This window comes from Galeopterus variegatus, unplaced genomic scaffold, assembly GCF_000696425.1.
Source record: "Galeopterus variegatus unplaced genomic scaffold, G_variegatus-3.0.2 Scaffold29, whole genome shotgun sequence".
NCBI classification, from domain to species: domain Eukaryota; kingdom Metazoa; phylum Chordata; class Mammalia; order Dermoptera; family Cynocephalidae; genus Galeopterus; species Galeopterus variegatus.
This window is the reverse complement of record NW_007726140.1, coordinates 215,726-238,063: the sequence shown is the minus strand read 5'-3', so window position 1 is coordinate 238,063 and position 22,338 is coordinate 215,726. Positions and strand designations below refer to the sequence as shown.

The 22,338-nt window shown below is 41.5% G+C and overlaps 1 protein-coding gene across 3 annotated transcripts in view; it reads right to left on the bottom strand.

Annotated features, from left to right (window-relative positions):
* TRIM36 (tripartite motif containing 36) overlaps window positions 1–20,602 on the bottom strand; it is a 40,391-nt gene extending 19,789 nt beyond the window's left edge. The window contains exons 1-2 of one of the 3 annotated variants that reach the window (XM_008569852.1): window positions 20,365–20,602; window positions 7,738–7,963 (exon numbers count right to left, since the gene is read on the bottom strand). In XM_008569852.1, the coding sequence (XP_008568074.1) occupies window positions 7,738–7,963; window positions 20,365–20,427 (289 nt within the window). In that variant the 5' untranslated portion in view covers window positions 20,428–20,602. Of the gene's footprint in view, window positions 1–7,737; window positions 7,964–10,991; window positions 11,242–20,364 lie in introns of those variants that run through there. The other 2 variants (XM_008569861.1, XM_008569868.1) reach the window with 2 other exon arrangements.
* Between the last annotated feature and the right edge of the window lie 1,736 nt (window positions 20,603–22,338).

The following is a 22,338-nucleotide window of genomic DNA, read 5'->3' as shown; positions in this document are numbered from 1 at the left end:
AAAGTGAAAAACTCAATTCATAGACCTAGAATAAGAGGGACCAACCATTAAGTATCTTCTTACAACCTGGAACAAAGAATCATTATGATTACTTAATTCAGTAAGCCAAAGTTTCTCAAAAAGTATTACAAATAATTTTACAATATGTATAATACAATGAATGACCTTAAATATCACAGTTTGGTTCAGTATTGTCATCCCGATTTTAACAAATCAAGAAACCAAGGCATGACGTCTATAATAACCAGTTCGCAGGAATCCAATCTTGTCCATTTAACATAGAAGCATGTATACATATTCCCTCCTCTCCTTTATAAATCTGTTCTTAGATTATGTAGTCTGGATTGCCCACAAAATAACTCCCTTAATATAAATACAAACTTGTTAACCTACAGCCTTATTTCATACTACTATTTATCCTACAAAAAATGAATGGTAGTTAAACGTAGTATACCACATTTAGAAAAGGTCTTCATATAGCTACATTAATATTACTTTCGCACATGACTATCACCACTCAAAAGAGTATTTGAAAAGATGTCTGGCATGATAGCACTACAGGTAAAATTGAGCAATCAGAGCACGATATTACTCATTTGAAGTGACTTTACAGCATGCTAAAAGGCACTGGGCCCCAAAAGCTACTTATGCAACAAACATGCAGAGCCTTTTTAATATCTTAAAGATATTTTTAACTTTCACATTTTTAAACACTGATGCATCAAAAAAAAAAATTCTGTCCCATAAAAATGTGAAAATCCTACCTAAATCATATTCTTGTAATAATTCAAAAATCATGCAATACAGTCCAAGATGTTTCACACCACAGCAGGCATATAAAGAAATAAGCAGCAAAGCTACTTTTAAAACACATGCCAATGAAAATTTCATTTAGTGAAAAAACAAGCCAATAATTCCAGAAGTGATATAGTGCAGTGGTCAAGTTTAAACAAACAAAAATTCACATTTAATTGCATGCTTCCACACATGAACTAGGTGATGGAAATTTTAATGAATGGATAACTAATGTCAAAGTTTAAAAAATGGGTTATTTATTGGTTTTATGAATTGAAGGTTACGACCAATTAAGTAACAGGATAAAAAAAAAGTAATCATAACAAAATCATGTTTTAACATGTACACTGGAGACACCCAGATTTTGGTCTTCATGTTCAGAAGTTTCAGAAAAGATGTTTTATCCCTTTTCTGTACATCTCTGTTAATTATTTTTACAATCAAAAATAAGGTGTAAAGAATCATGCTGAACTTCTTAAATCAGATAAAATATTAAATCAAGACATGACTAAATTTTTACATAACTTATTCAAATAGATACCTTGGCTATTTTTCTAAACAGATCTTAAAAGCTCTCAAATTTTTCTTATGAATACAAGAAGTGTCTAAAAACAAATAGAATATACGTCCAGGGCAATAAAGAAAACAGTACAGATCTCGGAATATTCTGGGAAGTAAACCTAATTTAAAAAATCAAGACAGCAGAACTAAGAACAGAATGCAATAGAGTCAACTTTCTACTTTCTATAGCTGTGCTTTCTAATACAGTAGCCACTAGCCAAATGTCGCTATTTAAATATAACTTAAGTTAAATTAAAAGTTCAGTTCTTTGATTGCATCAACCACATTTTGAATTCTCAAGAACTACATGTGGCTAGCAACTACAGTATTACACAGAGCAGGACTGAACATTTCCATTCTCATTGAAAGTTCTATTGGATAGTACTGCTCTATATAGCGTGATACAATTAGAAAGAAAAGTAATGATGGCTTGGAAAGGTAAGGAAGCAATGTAAACCAAGCAATGCTATTGTATATGTCAAGCCAAATTTGTAGGGCCAATAGTATTTGCAAATTATGTCAACATTATCACCAGAATCAATTATTTTCCCTTATCTTTACTTCAAAGACAGATTAAACAATAAGCATAAATCATGACAACTTTAAAATGAAGTCTCCAAAAATTTTTCCAATTGGTTTATAGCAAATCCCCCCAAAAAGTCACCTTTCAGTCATATGTTTTACCATTTAAATATCAAGGAGAAAATAAAGCATTTCAAAACAAAGGGAAGAGAGTCAATTTATAAATAACATGTTTCAAACCTCTTCCAATTGCATCCTCTCGCACATTCTGGTTACAAGCCACTCGCGCACTGTTACTACCTTGCCACTTAGTGGAGTATCATTCCCTGTGCTGGACATTTGTGTTTGGCAACAGGCTGGTATCTTATGCTGCCACCTTAATGTTTCTTCTGGCATATTCTAACCACCTGATGCCCCTGAGTTACATTTACCCTTGCAGTATTATATTAGCATTCTTCCACCTATAAAAACTATTTTTCCCAGCTACTCTCTGAATCAAAAATAAGTAACAGGCAATTAACTTTTTTTAAGCAAACTGCTCCCATTTCAAGGGAGACAGAAAAGGGATAACATTTTGGGTGTTTATTATTCTCCGGTAAAATAGAGGGTATCACCAGCATTCCACAAAAAATTAGCCAATTTTACTTTAAAGGTCAACTGGAACAAAAAAAATTTTTTTTGATCAGATAGGTTGGCCCATCTTTCACACAGAATCAAATACTTAGGAAAGCCTAAAAAAGGACTGTACATTATTTACCCATAGGGGGTAAAACCTGAATGTTAAAACTCTAATGTGAAACATTTTAAAACATTAACAAAGAAGAGACATCATATGCATAAAACAAGCAAAGATTATGTTATTAACAACAAAAATTATCAACACCTTCAATTAAATTTTTCAATACATAAGAAAGTACTGGCTTATTTAACCTCCCCAATGTAGCAACATGAAGCTTTGTTCCACTAAATAAATGTAAAGGATTCTTAAGGTACCGTATACTAAAACAAACAAACAAACAAAAGGAGTATATGTCATTTTCTTCAAAAATATCATGTCATGTATATTGACAAAATGCAAGCACAAATAATCAGTGTCCTCCTTAAAAACTTCAAGACTTGCTTGAAAATTCAGTCCTGTTGACCTTTAAGTTATTTCAGCCCAATTTGTTCACTTTCTACAGAATTTTAAAGACTTGACCACTGATGTTTAAGAACTTTATACATACACAAAGTTATTTAAATCTAATACTATATTGCCTGCGGCCACAAAAGCAATAAAGCATTTTCTACCTCTCCACCCCAAAGATCTTCGTTGTGATGCTGTGAACAATGAACAGAAAGCTAGATTTAGAATTTAATTTCAAAGAGAAGATTTACAACTTGTTAACAAAAGATAAAGCAGTAACTATGTCCTGCACATAATACAATTATTGAATTAACAGTTAAAATGTGTTTTTCCTGGTACACATGGTATTTACAAAGCCAGCAATATAAAACACTTATCAAGCTATCTTACTAGAATTCAGAATTATTCATTGTTGCAGCACTTGAGATCTATACTTCATCCTATAGTTCGTATTTTTAAATAATCACATTTCTAGTAACTGTTGGAAATACAAAGTAAAAACAAGCATCTTTTGTTTGACCTTTTACTGATCTAAAAACTGTAAGTAAACATTACTAAAACTAAATATATCTTTGTGACAACAGGAAAATACAAAACGGGAGAAAAGCTTGCATATACGGGTATATGATCAAAAATATACAGAGATATAGCTCTTTCATTTTTACATAATTTAATATGCTACTGTGTTATGCACACAACCCTTACTCTCCTTTCAAAGTACCCTTTTATTTTAAAAGATCTGTCAAATGTTTAATGCAACACCATCCAAAAGAAATATATGAGACAGAAGTACAATGTCATTTTAAATTTTCTGTTATACAAATTTAAAAAGTAAAACATGAGTAAATTAGCATTAATAACATTTTATATAAACCATTATATCCAAAATACTATCATTTCAAAATGTAATCTCCATAAAAAATTATTAAAGGATATTTTAGTCTTTTTTTAATTCAAAGTCTTCAAAATCTAGTGTGTATTTCACACTTACAGCACATCTCAATTCAGACTAGCCACACTTCAAGCACTCAATAGCCATTTGTGGCTAGTGGCTAGTGGCTACTGTACTGGACAGACCAGGTCTAATTAATCCCTTTATTAAACCAACAGCAAAACTAATTTTTAAAATTTTATTCCTCTCTTACCAATTGCTGAAAATAGGGTTTCTGGTTTCCTTTTCAAGTATGTCTAACTGACAGAATTTATTTTTTAAAAGCCTGTCAGGAAAAAAATAATAATAACAGGAAAATTACCCATGAACCTATCTTTGAATCTATCCAAAGAAAAATTACAAGCAAATGCCCAGTAAATGAAAGTTAAGTAACATTATAACACAATGACTTCTACTAGTTTAAAACTGGTGATCATGTAAAGGAGGGCAGTCCTAAAATTTACAATCATTTGATAAAAACCTCCAGGAAGGATTACCATACTTAGGGCATTCTCACCTTCTGGGTACTCTATCTTTATCTATTAACTTGCTCTGTATGTTTTGTTGATGAAGGACTGTGCTCTAATTATTGCATCTCTTATGAAGCTTTGTACAATGTAGGCTAGATGCTTCTTAAAAAAAAAGACAAGTCTATCTTGTTCATCACTCTTCAGCATTAGCCGTGTCTGGTAACCAGTGGGCACTCAAATACTTGTTGAATGAATGAATACAACCGGTATTCAATAATGCATAGAACTTCAGTACTGGAGAAAATCTGGCAGGTGACAGAATGACTGACCCAACCTACCATCCAAATCAGCAATACTGTCTGCAACATTTGCAGACAGTGGTTGCCCAACCACTGTTTAAGACAAAGACTGAAAACACTGATGGCCCCAAAGTTGAATGGGTCAGACCCAAAGATGTGTTTTGGCTGTCCTGCCCTATGGTGAGCCGCCATGGTGTTTTAGAATAATTTGAATTAACTGTCAATACTTAAAAAATATATATTTCACATAAAAACCCTATCAGGTTTTTTGTGAAAAAACAGTAAATCTGACAATCTTGGTATGCCCCACCCCACATAATTCATTCGTGCCAAGTAGCTACTGCCTCCTTTAACAAGGTATCCATTCTAGTCTCCACAGTCCCAAACCACGCCCCACTGTCTCCAACAGGGAAGTGTAAAGGCTGCTAAAACTTGGGCTGCTGATTTTCTTACAGTAGATGAGCTCATGGGAAATTAAAATATTTATTGTTTGTTTATCTATGTCACAAAAGTAGAATGGAAGAGGGTCTTGTATTTATGATGCCTGAGGCCTGCTTAATTAATGCACCTATTTGGCCCCTGTAGCATCTAGATTTGACACCTGATTTAAATACTTCTTTTTTTTTTTTTTCCTTTTTGTCTTTTTTCGTGCCCGGCAACGGATCGCAACCCTCAGTGTCGCGCCCGTACCGGGCCGGGACCAGCAACGGGATCGCAACCCTCGGTGTTGCGCCCGCTCCTCGCTCAGCCAGTGAGCGGGAACCGGTCTGTATGTGGGATCCGAACCCTCGGCGGGAGCGCCGCCGCGCTCCCTAGTGGCGCACTGTAGCAGTGCGCCACCGGGCCGGCCCTAAATACTTCTAATGACATAATTAGAGAGCCCATTTCATTTTTGGACAGCCTTAAGGGTGTGTGTGTGTTTTCCTCCATGCTTTGTTATTCCCTCTACTCACTGCTTCGGAACCTTTGCTAAAGATACCCAGTGTACTACTTCCTCATCCACAAGTCAGCATCATAATCTGCAGTCATCCCTTCTCCAAATTAAACATTCTTATCTCTTGTAATTGTTCTTCCTAGAAAAGTTTTCAAACTCTTCATCATTCTAACTTCTCCCCCTCAGCACATAATCCAACTTCATAGCATAGCAAGAAGAGGGAAGAACATCTCAGTAATTGTTTGTGATCTAGACAGTGGAATGGAGCTTTTGTTCTGAAAAAAAATGCCAAAATTAATTGAATATAAGCCATTATATTCTTTGCACGAATCTTGTAGCAGAGATTTATCATTCAACAAATATTTATTACGCATCTACAGAGCACTGTGCTAGGTAAGTTCCTAAAAACAGAAACAGATAACTATATTTCATATAGTACTTAATATGAATCACATATAAAAACTAATGAAATCTTAAGATTAGAAGCCCACATAATGGAATTTTATAAAATATGAGGGTACTTCAAAAAGTTCACAGAAAAATAGAATTAAAAGAATATGAATCTTTCCATTAACTTTCCAAAGTACCCTCAAACATATGCAAGCACAATCTAATTATAACTAGAAATACTAGTACTTAACTAAAATTCCACTTAATTGTGCTGAATATTAATACACAAAAAGTAAATTTTCCTTGGTCAACCAAGCAAGAGTCCCTAAAAGATCAGCCAATTGAGATTTACCAATAGAATATCAAGTTTTATCTGGTAGGATGATTTCAAGCAATTTCTGTCTTTCTTCACCTCCTCAGTGTGCCAGATGCAGAGCAAGGAGGGGAACTTAAAACTGATGACTTCAAGAAGTGTATAATCTTCTGTCTTCACACTCTCCACCCTCTCACAGCTTGCCTAATGCTCCTTTCCTTGTATGTACATATAATTTTTATATGCGTAAAACATCTTCCAAGTAATTAGTAATTGCTAATTGTTTTTTTTAAAAAAAAAAACTTTCAAAATAGCAAATATCACCCTTAAAACAAACCTACTCTTATCCACTTCTTGACGGAGCACATAGAAGGAAATACCACCCAAGGAGATTCCAAATCGCAGGGTGGACCAAAAAAAAGAAGATATTCTCTAAAATACAACTTAGGGAAAGAGATTCTTTTCTTTAAAGTTTTTTTTAGAAGATTAAAAAGTTGCTCTATACTATAAGGGAGAGAAACTGGTAGAGTGGACAAAAGGATTAAACTTAAAACCTCAAAGTCCAAATTGGACAGAGATGAAGCTCTAAAGTCTGGTACTATGGCCACCCACGTACTCCACACAAAGAACATGCTTAACATGAGGCTGGGGTATTTCTACCCACCTTTGTACTTTCCACTGATTTCTGTACTCAGATTTGGCCCTGAATTTCAGCATCCCCAGTGATTTCAAGTTAATTTTGACCTACGTTAATCCTGCAATAGCTGTCCAGAATAAAAAGCAACACTATCCAACAGCACACAATTTAAACATTAGTCATGTAATAAATGCATATGGTATGTACTATACATCAAATTAGATCTACTTATATGCATTACTACAGAATTCAATTACTATTTATAACGTTCAAAATCCTTATTTTGAAAAGTGGATGAAAAACAACTGAAGAAAATAAAACCCTCAGGTGGAATAAAATGCTACCAAATAATCCCTCTAAAAAGTTTTCTAGTACTAGCCATTATGTAGTTTCATCGCTTAATTCTTCAGTATTTATTTACATATTATCATATATGGGTGTTTCCCAAATAAGTATTTTGATAGTCCATTATTTTATCATCTCAAGGACATCACAGGGTCAGAACATCCCCTAAAATACAAAGTTAATAAGGGGCTTACCACAAAGTTGGTGTTCAATATCTAATATCCACTTTCAGTGTATATCAAAAGATAATAGAAGTTCATTTTGACATTTTAACGGCAGGGGCCCTTTATAACTATAGTTTTATTTGCCTGAAAAAAATAACCCTCAAGTGACAAAAATGATTTTCTTTCCACAATTATCACTGAACACAACCGTAAGCTCCTCCCTAGACAACCCCACAGTTCTACCACATACCTGGTCTGTTAATCTTATCCAGGCTAGAAGAAGGGAGCCAAAGTCGAGGACTGCTCTGATTGGAGTTGTCTGATCCCATGTCATTGAATGAATCATCAAGAGTCAGTAAGAGTTCTTTCACACATTTATGACAGATACTATGTTGACAAGGGAGAATCAGTGGGTGGGTAAACAGCTCCTTGCATGCAGGGCAAATGAGCTCTCTTTCGATATTCTTGATGGTAACCTTAAATTGAAGAATAAAAAAATCAGACTCAAAGGCTCTTTGTGGGTAAATATATTAACAAGCTTATACCTCTTGTATAAGTACATGTATTTACCTTTCCAAAAGAATTAAGAAACAGACATTTTTTAAATCTGAAGTTCCTTTTCAGCTACGAAATTCTATACCACCAATCCGCCTCAACACCCATAACCTAGAACTGAAGGGACACTAGACAGAAAAAGGAAAGAAAATGTGGCCGGCCCATGGCTCACTTGGGAGAGTGTGGTGCTGATAACAGCAAGGCCACGGGTTCAGATCTCTGTATAGGGATGGCCAGTTGCTCACTTCGGAGAGTGTGGTGCTGACAACACCAAGTGAAGGGTTAGGATCCCCTTACTGGTCATCTTTTTTTTTTTAAAAAAAAAGGAAAGAAAGTGAAGTACAAGAGAAAAAATTAGCATAAAATATTATGGGGCCACAATATTCTATGAATAATTATAAAGTCATTCAAAGTAATCATGAATGATTCAATTTAGGACTTCGGTGAAATCCTAAAAGCAGATTATTTCAATAAAAAGTTTGAATGCAGCAATAAGAATAAGAATGTATTCCTACTTAGTGCATTAACTCTGTGACTGGTGAATAACAAGAGCTGGTAAAAACTAGGTTAGCTAGTATGTTCAAAGGGCCCTAGATGAACTCTATTTACAAGCTGAATTATCAACAATTTTCTACATTAAATGTGACCATTTTTCATATGCTGCACCAGTAATGCAGCTAAAATGCTTGAGATTCTCATGCTGTATATCAAAACAGTTATCTTAAAAGCACTTTAAGAATATTAAAAGGGTGTAGAGAACTAAAAGGCACCATTGTAAGTGCTCTCAATTCTACAGGCGTTCACCATTTTAAATAAGGTACATTTTAGACTCTTATCACAACTAAAAAGGTTTGATGACCTCACGCCAGTTTTTCCATCCTTCCCCCATGTAGTTTATTTTCCCCATGTATCCTAAACTTCAAATGCTATGAATCTATACTCTACATCCCTGCAATTTAACAACAGTTCAATGTTAAAACTACTCATACCTTGTACAATCATTTCAACTATTGGAAATACACAGAAAATGAAAATTGAATTAATTCACTTATTTTTGTTTTGTTTCGTTTTTGTTTTGGCAGCTGGCCGGTATGGGAATCCGAACCCTTAACCTTGGTGTTATAACACTGGCTCTAATAATTCACTTTTTTTCCCTATACTAATGGCTTCCTTTTATTTTTATGAATGTGTATTTAGGCATTTCACACACTTCATAAAACAATGTCTAAAAATCTCCAACTACATTCTTTATCTGAGAAGTGAAATTTTACAATTGTTATCAAAGACAGGATTGTCTTTTTGAAACAGCTTATTTATTAATTAGTATAGTAGCATATACCTGTATCTTAGGATATGGAACTGAAGGGTCCTCTTCTTTCACACTGGAAAATCAACTACATAATATCATACCTATGTTCAAATGAATATACTGAAGAATTCTGCAAAATTTTAATCAAAATCCACTTTCACCCTTTTAAATAATTTCCTGGGAGGGCCAATGACAAACATACAGTGTGCTCATGATGAAATCATGAATTTCTTCAGAATTAATTTTTATAATGGCCCTTTTGATTATGTTGATCCAAGTAATGCAGCGGTGGCAGGTTGGATAAAGTCAAGGTTTTAGTTTCCCCACATGCTGTCTCACTTGATTTAGGAGGGCTTGGGAATACCCAAGAATTATCTTCTATAGAATTTCTGCCGTAAGAGCTGTGTTCTTGAAAGTTTGTACCATCATTAGGAATGCATCTCTCATTATGTCCATGATTGGAGAATTGCTTTCTTTGATAAAAATCTTTATATCTCTTGGTAAAGGGGGAAATGTATGCTAACCTACTCCCCCCAGTATGACACAAGTGCCTTAATGATTCTTGACAATTCAATAGCATTGCAGCCAACTGTCTTTATCATTGCCAGTGGGTCTTTCAGTGTAGTGTCTTTTGCTGCATCACCCAAATATTTAATAAAGACCAACGTCATGTCACAATTTTAATAAATTTGGAAATAAGATAACCACACCTCACAATCACATCAAAGAATCTAGAATATTCACATCCTATCACATCTCACAAAGGGTTCGACAGACACCAAATCAAAGGAAAATATTGTCCTAAATGTCCAAAATAGGTTCTCACACCCACTTTATGTATAAAACTATACGGTCAATCAAGGTTTACCTGTCACTGGAGGAAGATCTACAATCCTTTCCTGTACATAAAGTAGTGTCTTGAATGTGGCTTTTTAGTCTCAATGGATATAAAGTAATTCTTAACCGAAAGAAAAATTAGTGTTCATTTTATATTCATTGACGGGGGATCAATATGATTAAGAGAAATGTGAGGTGGTGGCTCCCCCCAGCAGTTTCAAAGGGCTTCCTCAGGAAACTTTCGGAAGAACTGCATATCCGACCCCTTCAAATGAAAACATTCGTACCCCCGATAGCTGCCAAGCCCCGGCCCGCCCCACTCGAGCAGGCAAAGCCGGGAGGAGCCTTTGCTCGCGGCGGCAGCTGCAGGCAGGGACCCACGGGGGTCCGAGCGGGACCCGAGCGCCGGCCCCACGGCGCTCCCAGACAAAGGGGGCCGGACACGCCCAGGACACACGCGCCGGCACGCGAACCCCGACTCACTAAAGCGAATTAAATCACAGCCTGAACCCCATTAAAGAGCCCCGCCGGGATTCCCCGAGGTGCTCAGGTGGGCAATCACCAACCAGCGCTCTCCTCCGGGCCCAGGGGAATCCGAGTGCGGCTCTCCGGGGGAGAAAAGGGGGCGCCCCAGGTTGCGGAACCCGGGCCGGGACGGCGAAGAGGAAGCGGGCCACCACCGCCCGCCCTCGCTCCTCCGGGAGGAGAGGCGCCCTCCAGGATCAGGGCGGAGGGCACAGAGAGCCGGGGCCCCGGAGCGCCGCATCGAGCTGGGAGGCGGCGGCCCCTCTCCCCTCGCTCACCAGCGGCTCTGAACCATCCCCCTCCATGGCAGCCTTCCGCCAGGTGTCATCAACAGCAAGGTCCAAACGGGCAGACCGGCAGCCCCGGGCAGGGCTTGGTGGGCGGGGCCCTGCGGTGACCGTGGAGACTCGGTCCGGAGCCGAAGGACGAGCAGCTCAGCCGGACCCGCCAGCGGACCGACGCAGCGGGGAGCAAGCCGGGGCGGACGAAAGCACAGGCGCGGGAAAGTCCCTGCTACGGCCCCGGGAAGCCCACCGCGCGGCCGGCTGCGGCTGCGGCTCCTGCGGGCTGCGGCTGGGCCGGCGACTGTGCCGAGACCAGGGCGGGGACGCCGCGGAGGGCGGGGCCGGGGCGGGGCCGGAGAGGGGGGCACCGTCGTCCGGGCAACAGCGTCTGCCGCACAAAGGAGGTGGGGCCGCCGCTGGAGGAGCTGCGAGCTGCTGAACGCCGGGCGGGAGAGACCCGACCAGGAGGGGCTTGGATACGGCTGCCTCCACCTCTCCCTCCGCCCCTCACTCTCTCCGGCCCCGGCCGTCTCCCGACCGCCCCTGAAGGGGCTGCAAGCCTCCGAGGGGCGGAAGTGAAGGCGGTGGAGGCGGAGGGCGCGCCGGCTGGGGCGGTCCGGCTGCGCTGCGGCGGACTGCGGCCCTCGCCCCCGGCCCAGCGCCGACCCTCTGCCCTCCGTTTTGCTTTCCCTGGGATTCGCAAAGTGCGGCGCGAGGTGTTAGACAAGCCCCACTTCCGGGCTCTAAACGGGGCGGTGGCGGCGAGGGCGAGACCCAGCCGGCTGTCCTGTGCGGTCGCAGCTGGGCGACCCGAGCGAGACCCCACCCACCCCTACCGCAGCCCCAGCCAGGCCGGGCCTGGGGGGTTCCCCTCGTGGGTCCCTGTCCCCGCCCGGCCCTTCCCCCTCCTCTCCCGGCTCGATTCGTTGGGTCTACTTCACATTCCCTGACTGGCCACAGGTCACTCGTATTCTGCTTTCTGATTCTACACACCAGGGCGCGGTGCCGTCACGCACTACACGTTCTTTCCAAGTGACGCGGGGACAGCCCACAGGGTAGAGGTTCCCCTCCCAGGTGCTGGCCAGGGATTGAATTCAAGAGACGGCAGCAAAGCAGCGCCCCCCCCCCCCCTGCTGTGCCCCTGCAGCCGCTCTGCGGTTTCCCTGAGGCCAGAGGACAGAGAGTCCCGAGCGACTCTGGCACCCACGCGCTTCCCATCTCAGAGACTAATGACGTAAATTTCACCTGCCACGGCTCTACCGCGTTTCTTCTGTCGTTTTCAGGGCACACAGACGACAAATTAATCGGGGACTGCTGGAAACCATATTATCAGATTAGGCCACTGTCTTCCCGGCAGGCTAAATAATGTCACCTTTAGGTATTAGACTAAAAGAACAGGTGCTCCGAACTGCTGGGCAAAGGGACCACGGAGCTGTAGGCGAGGCATCCCGTGTAGGTTTTGAAATGCTTCCCACTTTTATTTCCTGTTTGATAGAAGTCTCTCCTTGTCACAAGTTTCGCGGTCTTCCCACAGCACTGTCAGCAGCGGTAGCCTCTTCTCCAAACCGGCAGCTAAATAGCAGCAGCAGTGTAGCATTAAAAACAGCAAGGGACTATAGCAATAGTCTTTAATGGGATACCCTCAGTTTACAGATGAGGTGCAGAAAGGATGAACGCCTTGCCGGGTACTGACTGAGCGGTTGTGATTGGAATTAACACCCGTTGTGTGGCCGCACGTGCTAGCCCTGAGACTGCTTCCTCCCCACAAGTTCTGAAGAGTCTTAATCAGCAGGCACATGAGGAAAATAACAAATGCCTGCGTAATTTAGACACGTAAATCATGTCCTCCACCATGTGCCTACACAGATTCCAAAAGCCTCAACCATTTAAAAGTATAAATCCGTTTCTGCTTTTAATACAGGCCTTTGGGTTAAATAATTCCCTTCTGGCTGTAATTTCACATCAGCACACCTGGATAGTGCTTGGTCCAAAACTTACTGGCTAACAGACTAAAAGAGACTAGAAGTTTCATTAACATGAAATAAGGATAAAACTTGTTTAGACAATATTTGCGTAAAAATAAATTTTAAGGGCCTTCCATTATGCAAATCAAACTTCACTGAGATATCTGATTCACAAAGTTCAAAAATTATGTTAATACACTTAGCAAAAATGTGGGGAACCAGGCACTTTCAGACTTTTTTGTGACTGTGTAGATTGGGACAGTATATTTAAAGGGAAATTTTGCAAATCCTATCAAAAATGTTAAATGGTTACACATTTTGACTAAGCAATTCCACATCTACGAACGTTCTTACTCTAATACTTGCATGTGTGCACAAACCCATGTACAAAGATCTTATTGGGACCTGATTTATAATAACAAAACATCTGTCATCCATAATGTGCATCCATACCATGGAATACTATGCAGCAGTTAAAATGAACCTACTGATGAGAAAGGATTTCTAAAATAGAGTGTTAAAAAAGTACAAAACCAAATGAATTCTGTATGCTGCCATTCTGGCAAAAAAAAAAAAAAAAAAAAAAAAAAAAAAAAAAAAAAAAAGGCCATGCATATATAGTCAGATAAATAAGAATAAAAATAAGTCTCTGAAATAGAATACAAAAAAATGATAACAATATCGTGGAGAAGTAAGGGGATGGAGTCAGGTATGCAAGACTTACTTTTACTCACATTGTATTGGTTACATTTTAAAATATATGCATGTTTTACTTCTAAAACATTTTCATGTAAAAAAATACTTTCTATTTAATCCATAAATGTTTAAAAACAAAAAAGAGGAGGGTCATATTGGTAAAAAGACAGCAAATATGAAAACTGCCATTTTAAACCATTGCTTTCCCAGCCCCTCCCTAGTCATTTCTAGTCCACTTGACTGCCATGGTTTGGTTCATCTCATCAGCTTCTGTCTCAACACCCATACATCCCAGCCTCCCAATTATCCAAGGTACCAAACAAACTCTTTCTAGTTCCTCAAGTTAAATTCCTGCATGGAGTATGTTTGTTTTAATCCTTCTTTCTCCTCTCTCTCTGGTCAACCTTCAAATCACAGTTTCTTCTTCCCAGATTCTGTTCTTTCTCATCTTCACGGCTAATTTCCCTGCCCAGCTTGAGCTGCCTTCTCTTATGCCTAGATTTCAGTAACAGCCTATCACTTAGGTATTTACAGATGACTTTCCATATGAGTAACATAGAAATATGTATATGTTCCCATATGTTGTTCTTGTAGCTTCACTTGCACAAAAGGCAGACTAAGCTACAGTCCTAGACTCAAGCAGCTCGGTATTGGTATATAAGGGTGAAAGGGGTGTATGTGTATGTGAATGTATTTGAATGTGTGTGTTGGGGAACAAAGATTATAGAAGGTATTTACTTCAATAACACAAAATAAGTTTAGTGAAGTGTGGAAGGCATGGAACACCATGCTTTTCTGTAAATGTTGGGAAGCTTTTGAAGGCTTTTTAGCAGAAATGCCATGGAATGTCTGGGGTTTTTAGGTTTTTTTTTAAATCATTATTCCCTAATTTGCATTCCATATGTTATCCCTTGGTGCCTACCCCTCCCCAGTTGGAGTATCCTGGCACTTCCTTTTCCAATAATTTATTTTAAAATCTGGGTCAAAAGTCAACACAAAGAAGCCTATTACATTCCTATCGCTCCCCTAAGATGCAGACTTTCAGCAATCTTGCCTTAATTGTGATACCTTATCTTGCAATTGTTGTTGTTACTTAATTTCTCTTCTATCACAAGGGCATGAACTGCCTCACATCTGTCTACTTCATGAATTCTAAAAGGTCAACAACTCCCCTACCTCCACCCCAATGCACACACACTCTTTGGGTTTCGGTAAAATAGAGGCTCAGTAAATGTTCATTACTTGATACTTAAAATAGAATCTCCCTGTAAGCCATACACTGCTCGCTAAACTAACCTGGCCTTCCCATATTGACTTCTAATACCCAGCAAGAGATTAAATTCCTGGCTGGATGAGGTCCAACAACCATGGAGAACATTTCAGTTAGTGCTTGAGGCACCACTGATTTCAACTTTGTTCGCTCTAACATCAGACAGGCAGGGTACCATTCTGTTATTTGTCCTAAATAATAAGTAGAAACATGGTGATATGGCCCCTAAAACTTGCTCCCTGTTGTGAACCCTTAGTCATTGAGCAACCCTGGATACAAAATCAAGACAGCCCTGGATTTATGGGAAAGAAGATGGAAATGAAGTAAATCACAGGGATTTACAATAGATTGGCACACAGACTGTCTATACTCCTGGATATCAGGAGGTTACAGATGAAGGGACAATGAATGACATTGTCTATCAATTATTGACCCAAGCCTCTGACAGGCCAAGTTTACCAGTCATAAATGTTTCTATGGGAACAAAGTCAGAGAAGAGGAGTTCAGAGGCCAGTAAGTTCAGATTCCCATTGCCTGGCCAAATCCTACTCATCTTTCAATCTGTAGTTCTATAGCCTCCTTCATTAGTCTAGTTTTCATTGCTTATCTGCCCTTACTCTGAACTCTTTCAGCACTTTGAGTGTAAACAATCAGTTTAACACAATTACATAGTCTCATTTCATGCACTAATTTCTGAGTTATGTAAGTTTCATCTTCCCAGCCATTTAGGCTTTTATTTGTCTAAGTTACAAAATCCAGGAGGCATTTATCCACTACATGGTAGCAACACACCAACAATTTAAAATTGGGAAGATGAGAGAAATACAGTGCTGTTCAGGCATATATTTCTCCATTAATGGCAGGCGCGTACTGGCTCCATAACTTGTGGCCAACTTGAGGTGAACAAAATTGGTACTATTTTTAGGTTGTCTAGCAGGTCCCCTTTGACCACATCTTATTATTCCTCCCCTTAGAGTTGCAAATAAAAATACAGAACACCAGTTTAATTTGTAATTTCAGATACATAATAAAATTTTTTAGTATAAGTATGTGCCCAAAATTGCATAGGACATAGTTGTACTGAAGCATTATTTGTTGTTTATCTGAAATTCAAATTTAACTCTACATGCTATATTTTATCTGGCAACCTTCACTTGTTAATGATCACAGTTTGGCTATAAGGTGTCTCAAGACCCAGCGTTGTTGTCAAAGAAGCTAGAGGTAACTGCTTTCATTTATTGAGGGCCTATTATGTACCAATAACAGTATTAGGAACCTTGCATAAAATATTTATTTAATCCTTGCAATAACCCTGTTAATTCTTTTTAGAGGGGCCATGTAACAACCACAACTGCTCCCCATCTCCACCAGAGATTAAGTAATATGTTCAAGATCACATGGCTAGATACTAAAAAGCCAGGATTCAAACCTAGGTCTCACTCCAACATCCCTATTGCACTACCACTGGTAAACATAAAACATGTAATTTACAATTTCATACAAAATCTAATTTAAGGAATATTTTACAAAATAGGAGTTTTTTTTCAAATTATCTTTAGAAAAATGTAGTAAAAATCAGAGGAAAATTGTATTTATGAAATTAGCTATTTTTGACTCATATTACAAAAGTCCAAATCTTCTGTTTGCCTTCCCTACCCCCCACACACACATTTCACCCAATTCCAAGCTACAAAAAAAATTTTTAAAGGATAATTTGCAGTGAGCACAACCTTACCATTATCACCCCAGTTTAGATTTCAGTTGTGTGAGCAACTATCTATTCAGCCTTCTAAAACAGATCATTTAGTGGTATTTTTGTTTTGGTCCCAAGAGAAGTTTAAGACTTTACATTAGTCTAGATTTCAGGATTTTCTAAACTTCATTCTTTTGGAATATGAATGTCTTCTTGTTTTAAAATAACTGCTGTGTTTATAAACTTCTTGACTTTTTTGTACTTCAAAGATGTTCAAAGTTAAAATAATTCACCAGGTAATGGTATCATTGCCTATTTCTCTATCAAAATTAAATGTAAGCTTTCCAAAGCCTCTTTTATTTAACTCAAACTGTTTGTACTCCTTCGATGTGCCTGAACAGTTTATGGGAAACAGGAAGTACTTTGTGGCTATTTATACATAAACATAAACATGCTAAATACTTGAAATATAAGGAGGTATAGTAAATTTAAATTCTATGTTCCCTGTCATCAAACCCTCATTACATGATTCCAGAATGTATGATGGTGTGAAGGGAAGAGGGGTATGAAGGTGATAAAAATTGAGGCAAATCTTTCCAGAGATCAAAATAGTTTGAAAATATTTCTTTGAGTAATCCTAGATATAGATCACAGATTTGGAAAGCTCTCTTTTCGTCTGAAGAGACGAGTTGCAAAAGAAACAAAAAGACAGCTTTCAAAAATGGCAGAAGTTTCACTGATGGTGAAATATAAGAAACTACATTTGCATTGATTTCTAAATCTCTTGAGAATTATAAGTATTCACTATACTTATTGGTTTATTATTTGATGAGTAGAAATCACAATGGTAGAGATCACTGTGTACTTTAAAAATTAAAACAATCTTCACAATAGAGTAAAATAAGCTGATCAAGTTTGTCATGTGGGTTTTAGGTTACCCTGAGATGAAAGGCTCATCTCCCACATCCAGAGAACACACAGTAAACTCATTTAATTTGAATAGACACATAAACTGCTGCCACTGAGGAGGGCAGTGGATTGGAGGTGGGGATGAACTTCCATTTTGACACTGTAAAACCTTCTGTAAAGTTTGACTATTTTGCAACGAGCATATATTCATGCATTAAGTTTGTAAACTTTTAAAGCTATGTATTTCCAATTGACTTATGTACAAAGTTTGAGAAGTCCAGGACAAGGATGAGACAACATCTGTGGGAAAAGTGAAAGAAAGAAATTATGATAATCAACTCACTAGTCCCAACTTTAAGGGAAGGGAAGGATGGAGGCAGACTACAGGCCTCTGCTCTCCTTTTACTCTCATATTAGACCAGTTTCACATTATTCACTAAATCACAAATCTGATTATAAAGTGGAATCTAACTCCTCAGAGGAAAGTACAGCAAGACAGTCTCAAAGGTTTGCTGTTCCAAGGCTAATATTCAGTGTTCCCATCATGTATACAAACAAAACAGGGGTTTTAAATGGAGTTGTTGGGGGGAGGGGTGGGCGTGAAGAGAGTGGGTAGGAAATAAGTTTGAGTTGAAACGCTGAGTCTCACTCCTTCCCAGAAAAAGGCAGAGGGAGGAACTGTCCTAAGTTCTTACCTGGAGAGCCTGCTTTCCAACCCTAGGGATTTCAGACAGACACCTGGCTTCTGGCACCTTGGAATTCAGCTGAGCATGCTCATGTGTTTGCTGCAGGCCCACTGCTGAGGCCTGGTGAAGAGGGCCTGACTAGTCAAGAGTGAGAGCCGAGAAATCCAGTGGATGAAGCCAGAGATTATTTTGTTTTTGTTTTTTCATTAGAGTGAGCATATTGTGTGAACACACTGCTATCCTGGGAGGTTTATTTTTGTTTTTCCGACTAAATTATAAGAAGCTTTAAGGATTCACAAATGGTTTTGCTCTATCTTCCCACTTAGTTTGTATCAGTCTGCTTCATAGTCGCCTGGGATGTTGTTAACATGCAGATCCCTGGATCCCACCCCAGAACTATTCTCTCAAAATGTCAGGGTTTGCCTGCCATCTGAGGAAAGCATAGCCAACTAATACACTCCTGGCCTATTGTGAAGAATATCTGAGCACCACAAGCCTAAACTCACCAACCAATCATCCTATTCCCCATCCCATCAAGAATGGTCCATCTATTTTGTAATAAACAAAAGACATCCTCTCTCCTCCTCCTTTCCCCCCGCCCCCAACCCTTTAGAGTTCATAAATAAATGCCCCTGTTAGGTGTCGCTCTTAGACCTGGGCTGCCTGCCGGAGTCCTGCTTGGCGTTCCGTTCTCAGAGGGCAGGGTTCTGGCCCTCCTCTGGCTGCGCGCCTCTTCGCCCAGCGCCAGCTCTTCCTTTTGGACTTCTCCCCTCCCCAGGGTCCATCCTTCAGAGGGCGGAGGGGCTGCAGTACGCACCCTAGACACTGAGGGTGTTCAAGGGGCGGCACGTCGGGACCACAGAGCTTAGATGTACTGGCCCGGGGTCCGCACGCATGCGCGGGAGGTCCCTCGAAGGGCAGGATGGAGCCCGGGGTGGGAAGAAAAGCGGAATGAAGGTTCTCCGTTTGTACTTCTAGCCCAAGCTGTAAATGGTAGGGGTGACCGAATGTACAGCCCCCACCTTCGAGATATTAATGAGTATTCTATTTCTTTTCAGCGGTTACAGAGCAGGAGAATTCAGGAAGGCGTATGGTTCGCCTAGGACTCTTTAGGCTGGGAGTACATTAAACCGGTCCCCCAGCCCCGGGAGCCACATGTCTGGCCCGAAGCCAAAACTACTCCAAACTCTGTAACTCAGGCGGAGTTGGAGCTACTGGGGTGTGGGACTGAAGTTTCAGGTATTCACACCAGAGCTGCAGAATCCTTCTTTCTGATGATCGCGCGCAAGGAGTCGGGTCCTCCTCTGGGCCATCACCTCTTCTCGAATTCCAGGCGCAGAGGCCAACACTGACGCCGTTTCCCGCCACCTCGCCGCCTGCGGATCCCGGCGGGCAGCGCACAGTGCAGCTTCTACTTCCCGGCACGTCCCGCCTGCAGACCACTTAGGAGTCTCCCGGCAGCTTCTCGGATGCAGCCTGGATCCCAGCCTTTCTCAAGGCTGTCTGCCCAGGCCCGGCGCCACCCGGCCGGGCCGAGGGTGTGGTCGCGAGGCGCCACCGACGGCGTCGGCTTGGGTTCCGACAGGCTCCGGGACAGGTGCCGGGCTGAAATCGGCTCCTCTAGCATGTCCCCCTCCCGACCAAAAGAAGGCTGCTTGAAATGCTCCCGGCCCGGGGCAGCGGCTAAGGACCTGGAAGGAGGGCGGAAAACGCCCAGCCACACGGTCGCTCTGCGCTCTGGACCTGATCCCGCCCTCCGGGCCTATTCGTCCGCTAGTCGGACCCTCCCTCCGCGCTCCGCGCCCAGATAGGCGAGGTCACCCATTTGAAGTCACTACGCTCGGGCAGCCCGGGGTGCGCGGGGAAGCGCCCCTTCGGCCAACGCCCGGCCCTCCTCCCATCTTCGCACGCTGAGCTCTCGTCCCTCAGTGTCCCGGGAGACCCTATCGTCGCCCGGCTGGCCCCAAACGCATCCGTGTGTGCCCTTTTAGCTCATGTCAGAGATGCCACCAATAAAGAAAAGGCGGCTACTTTGCATGCTGCAGCTGTTGAAACACCCGGGCTGAGAGCGCGGTCCCGGGACTCCAGCCCCCGCCCTCCCCGAGCGCTGGAATGGACCGGCCGAGGCGCCGCGCGCCCGAGCACTTACCTTGCCTTTGGCTAGCAATTCCATGATGTAGCCAAATTCACTTATCTCCCCCGACTGGGACATGATTACGACCCTTCACAAACTCGGGGGGACCCAGACAGAGGCATCGAATTTGTCCTTTTTTCCCTCTTTTTCTGTTTTTAGTCTTTTTGCCAAGCTCCCCGACAGGATGCTCTTAACGAGGAAAAGTGGTGAAGCAGGGAAAAAAGCAAAAAGCGGGGTTGGGTGGGATGAAGGCCATAGAGGGCTCCTGGGCAGCCTCGTCCGGCGTACTTGGCTCTGGGGGCAGCGGTCGGGGCAGCGCGATCGACTGGAACAAACGCGGGCGGCGGCAGTGGCGACAGTGAAATCCTCGCCAGGCGGAGCCCTGCGCACGGAGGCCCCGCCTTCTCGGGGGTCGCGGCCCGCGCCTCCCGCCGGCGTCGGACCGCTGCGGAGACAAACAAACGCGCACACAAAGCGGGTCGGTGCCTGGCGTGGCGCCGACTCAGCCCCGACCTTCGGTGGCCGGCTAAAGCGGTCCTTTATCGGTTGCCGAGGAGGTTGGCCGTCCGGGCTCCAGGCGCGAGGACCTGGAAAGAAAAACCCACCGCACTGTCTGGAGGTGCGAGGGCAGAGAGAAATGAATGCAGAGGAGAGACAACAAAGGATCTGGCTGCCAGCGCCGGAAAAAAAATTAATGAAGGCCCAGGAAATGGCAACGCCGCATCCCAAGTCAGCCTTCCTGAAATCCAATAGGTAACAAAGACCGAGGCCCCCGCTTCTGAGATGAGAACAAATGCAAGGGTTGTATTTTAAACACTCTAAGTGTGTAAGGTCGATGCTATCTCCATCTCCTCTTGATACTCCACTTTCCTTAACAATACGACAAAAAAGCATTCATGCCAGCGAGGTTCCTGGGCATCTCACCCTTAGTTTACCACACACCCATTTTTCTAATCATTTGTTTCATTACTTGAGTTAAACACTCAGTGCACTCTTCTCATATTTTATAATTACTTTTATAATAGCAGCTTCCCTACGAAGCTGCAGCTGAGATGGCCTTCGTCCATACCTGACAATGTTTGCTTCTCTTGAAAAGAAAACTTGGCTGAACAAAGTCAGTGCTAGTCTGTAACTCTGCTCTATCCAGCCAGATTCTTATCTTTCTTGAAAAGGAGAAAAGCGATAAGGGCTTGAGTTTGTTAAAAAAAAATAAAAACAAAACTTCTAGCGATAATTAAATTAGACAAAAATAAGATTTACTACGGAGTGAAACCACTTTCCTCAAGTAGGTTGGCAGAGTTTGCTATTGGCTCAGCATCGGTGGACAGGGTGGTGTGTGGCAATGACCTATTTTAAAGGCACACAAGAGTTTTGCAGGTTTAATGAGACATAGGGTTTTTTTCCTGTTTGCCTCTTCTTTTTGGTCATTTTCTAATTTCTCCTCTCTGACTCAGAAATCCAAAAGCATATATACATTTGGGGGGGGGGGCAGGGCACACCTCTCCTTAAAGCTCGTATAATGTTACTCCCTAACTGTTCTACCAGAACTTTGCCTTTTCTTCAGGGTGTTACTTTCCTCTATATGCTCTGTGTGCTGGTGCTCACAGCCTCTTAGAGCAAGCAGCAAAAGCTAATGTGCTGGATGTTGACAGTTAGGGCTCCACAGGAGGTATGACACAATCATAATGCTTCTTGGATGCAGAGCTTAGAAGCAACTTGTCCTTCTCAATGTATGCTCTTTGCTTTCATAAGAAAACTTGTAGAATTCAAATAAGGTCTGCAGCATTTATGAGTGGATTCCTCTCTAATATTAGCAATAGTTGATGGATAACCAGAAAAAAATATTGCTGTAAAAGTGAAAGTTTTTCACACTCCAAATAGATTTTGACACATGATAAATATCACAGTATTAGAGCTGAACAACCAATCTTATGTCTGCATTATAAGCGGGAGGGAGGAAGGTAGAGACATAAGGGCATACAAGGCACA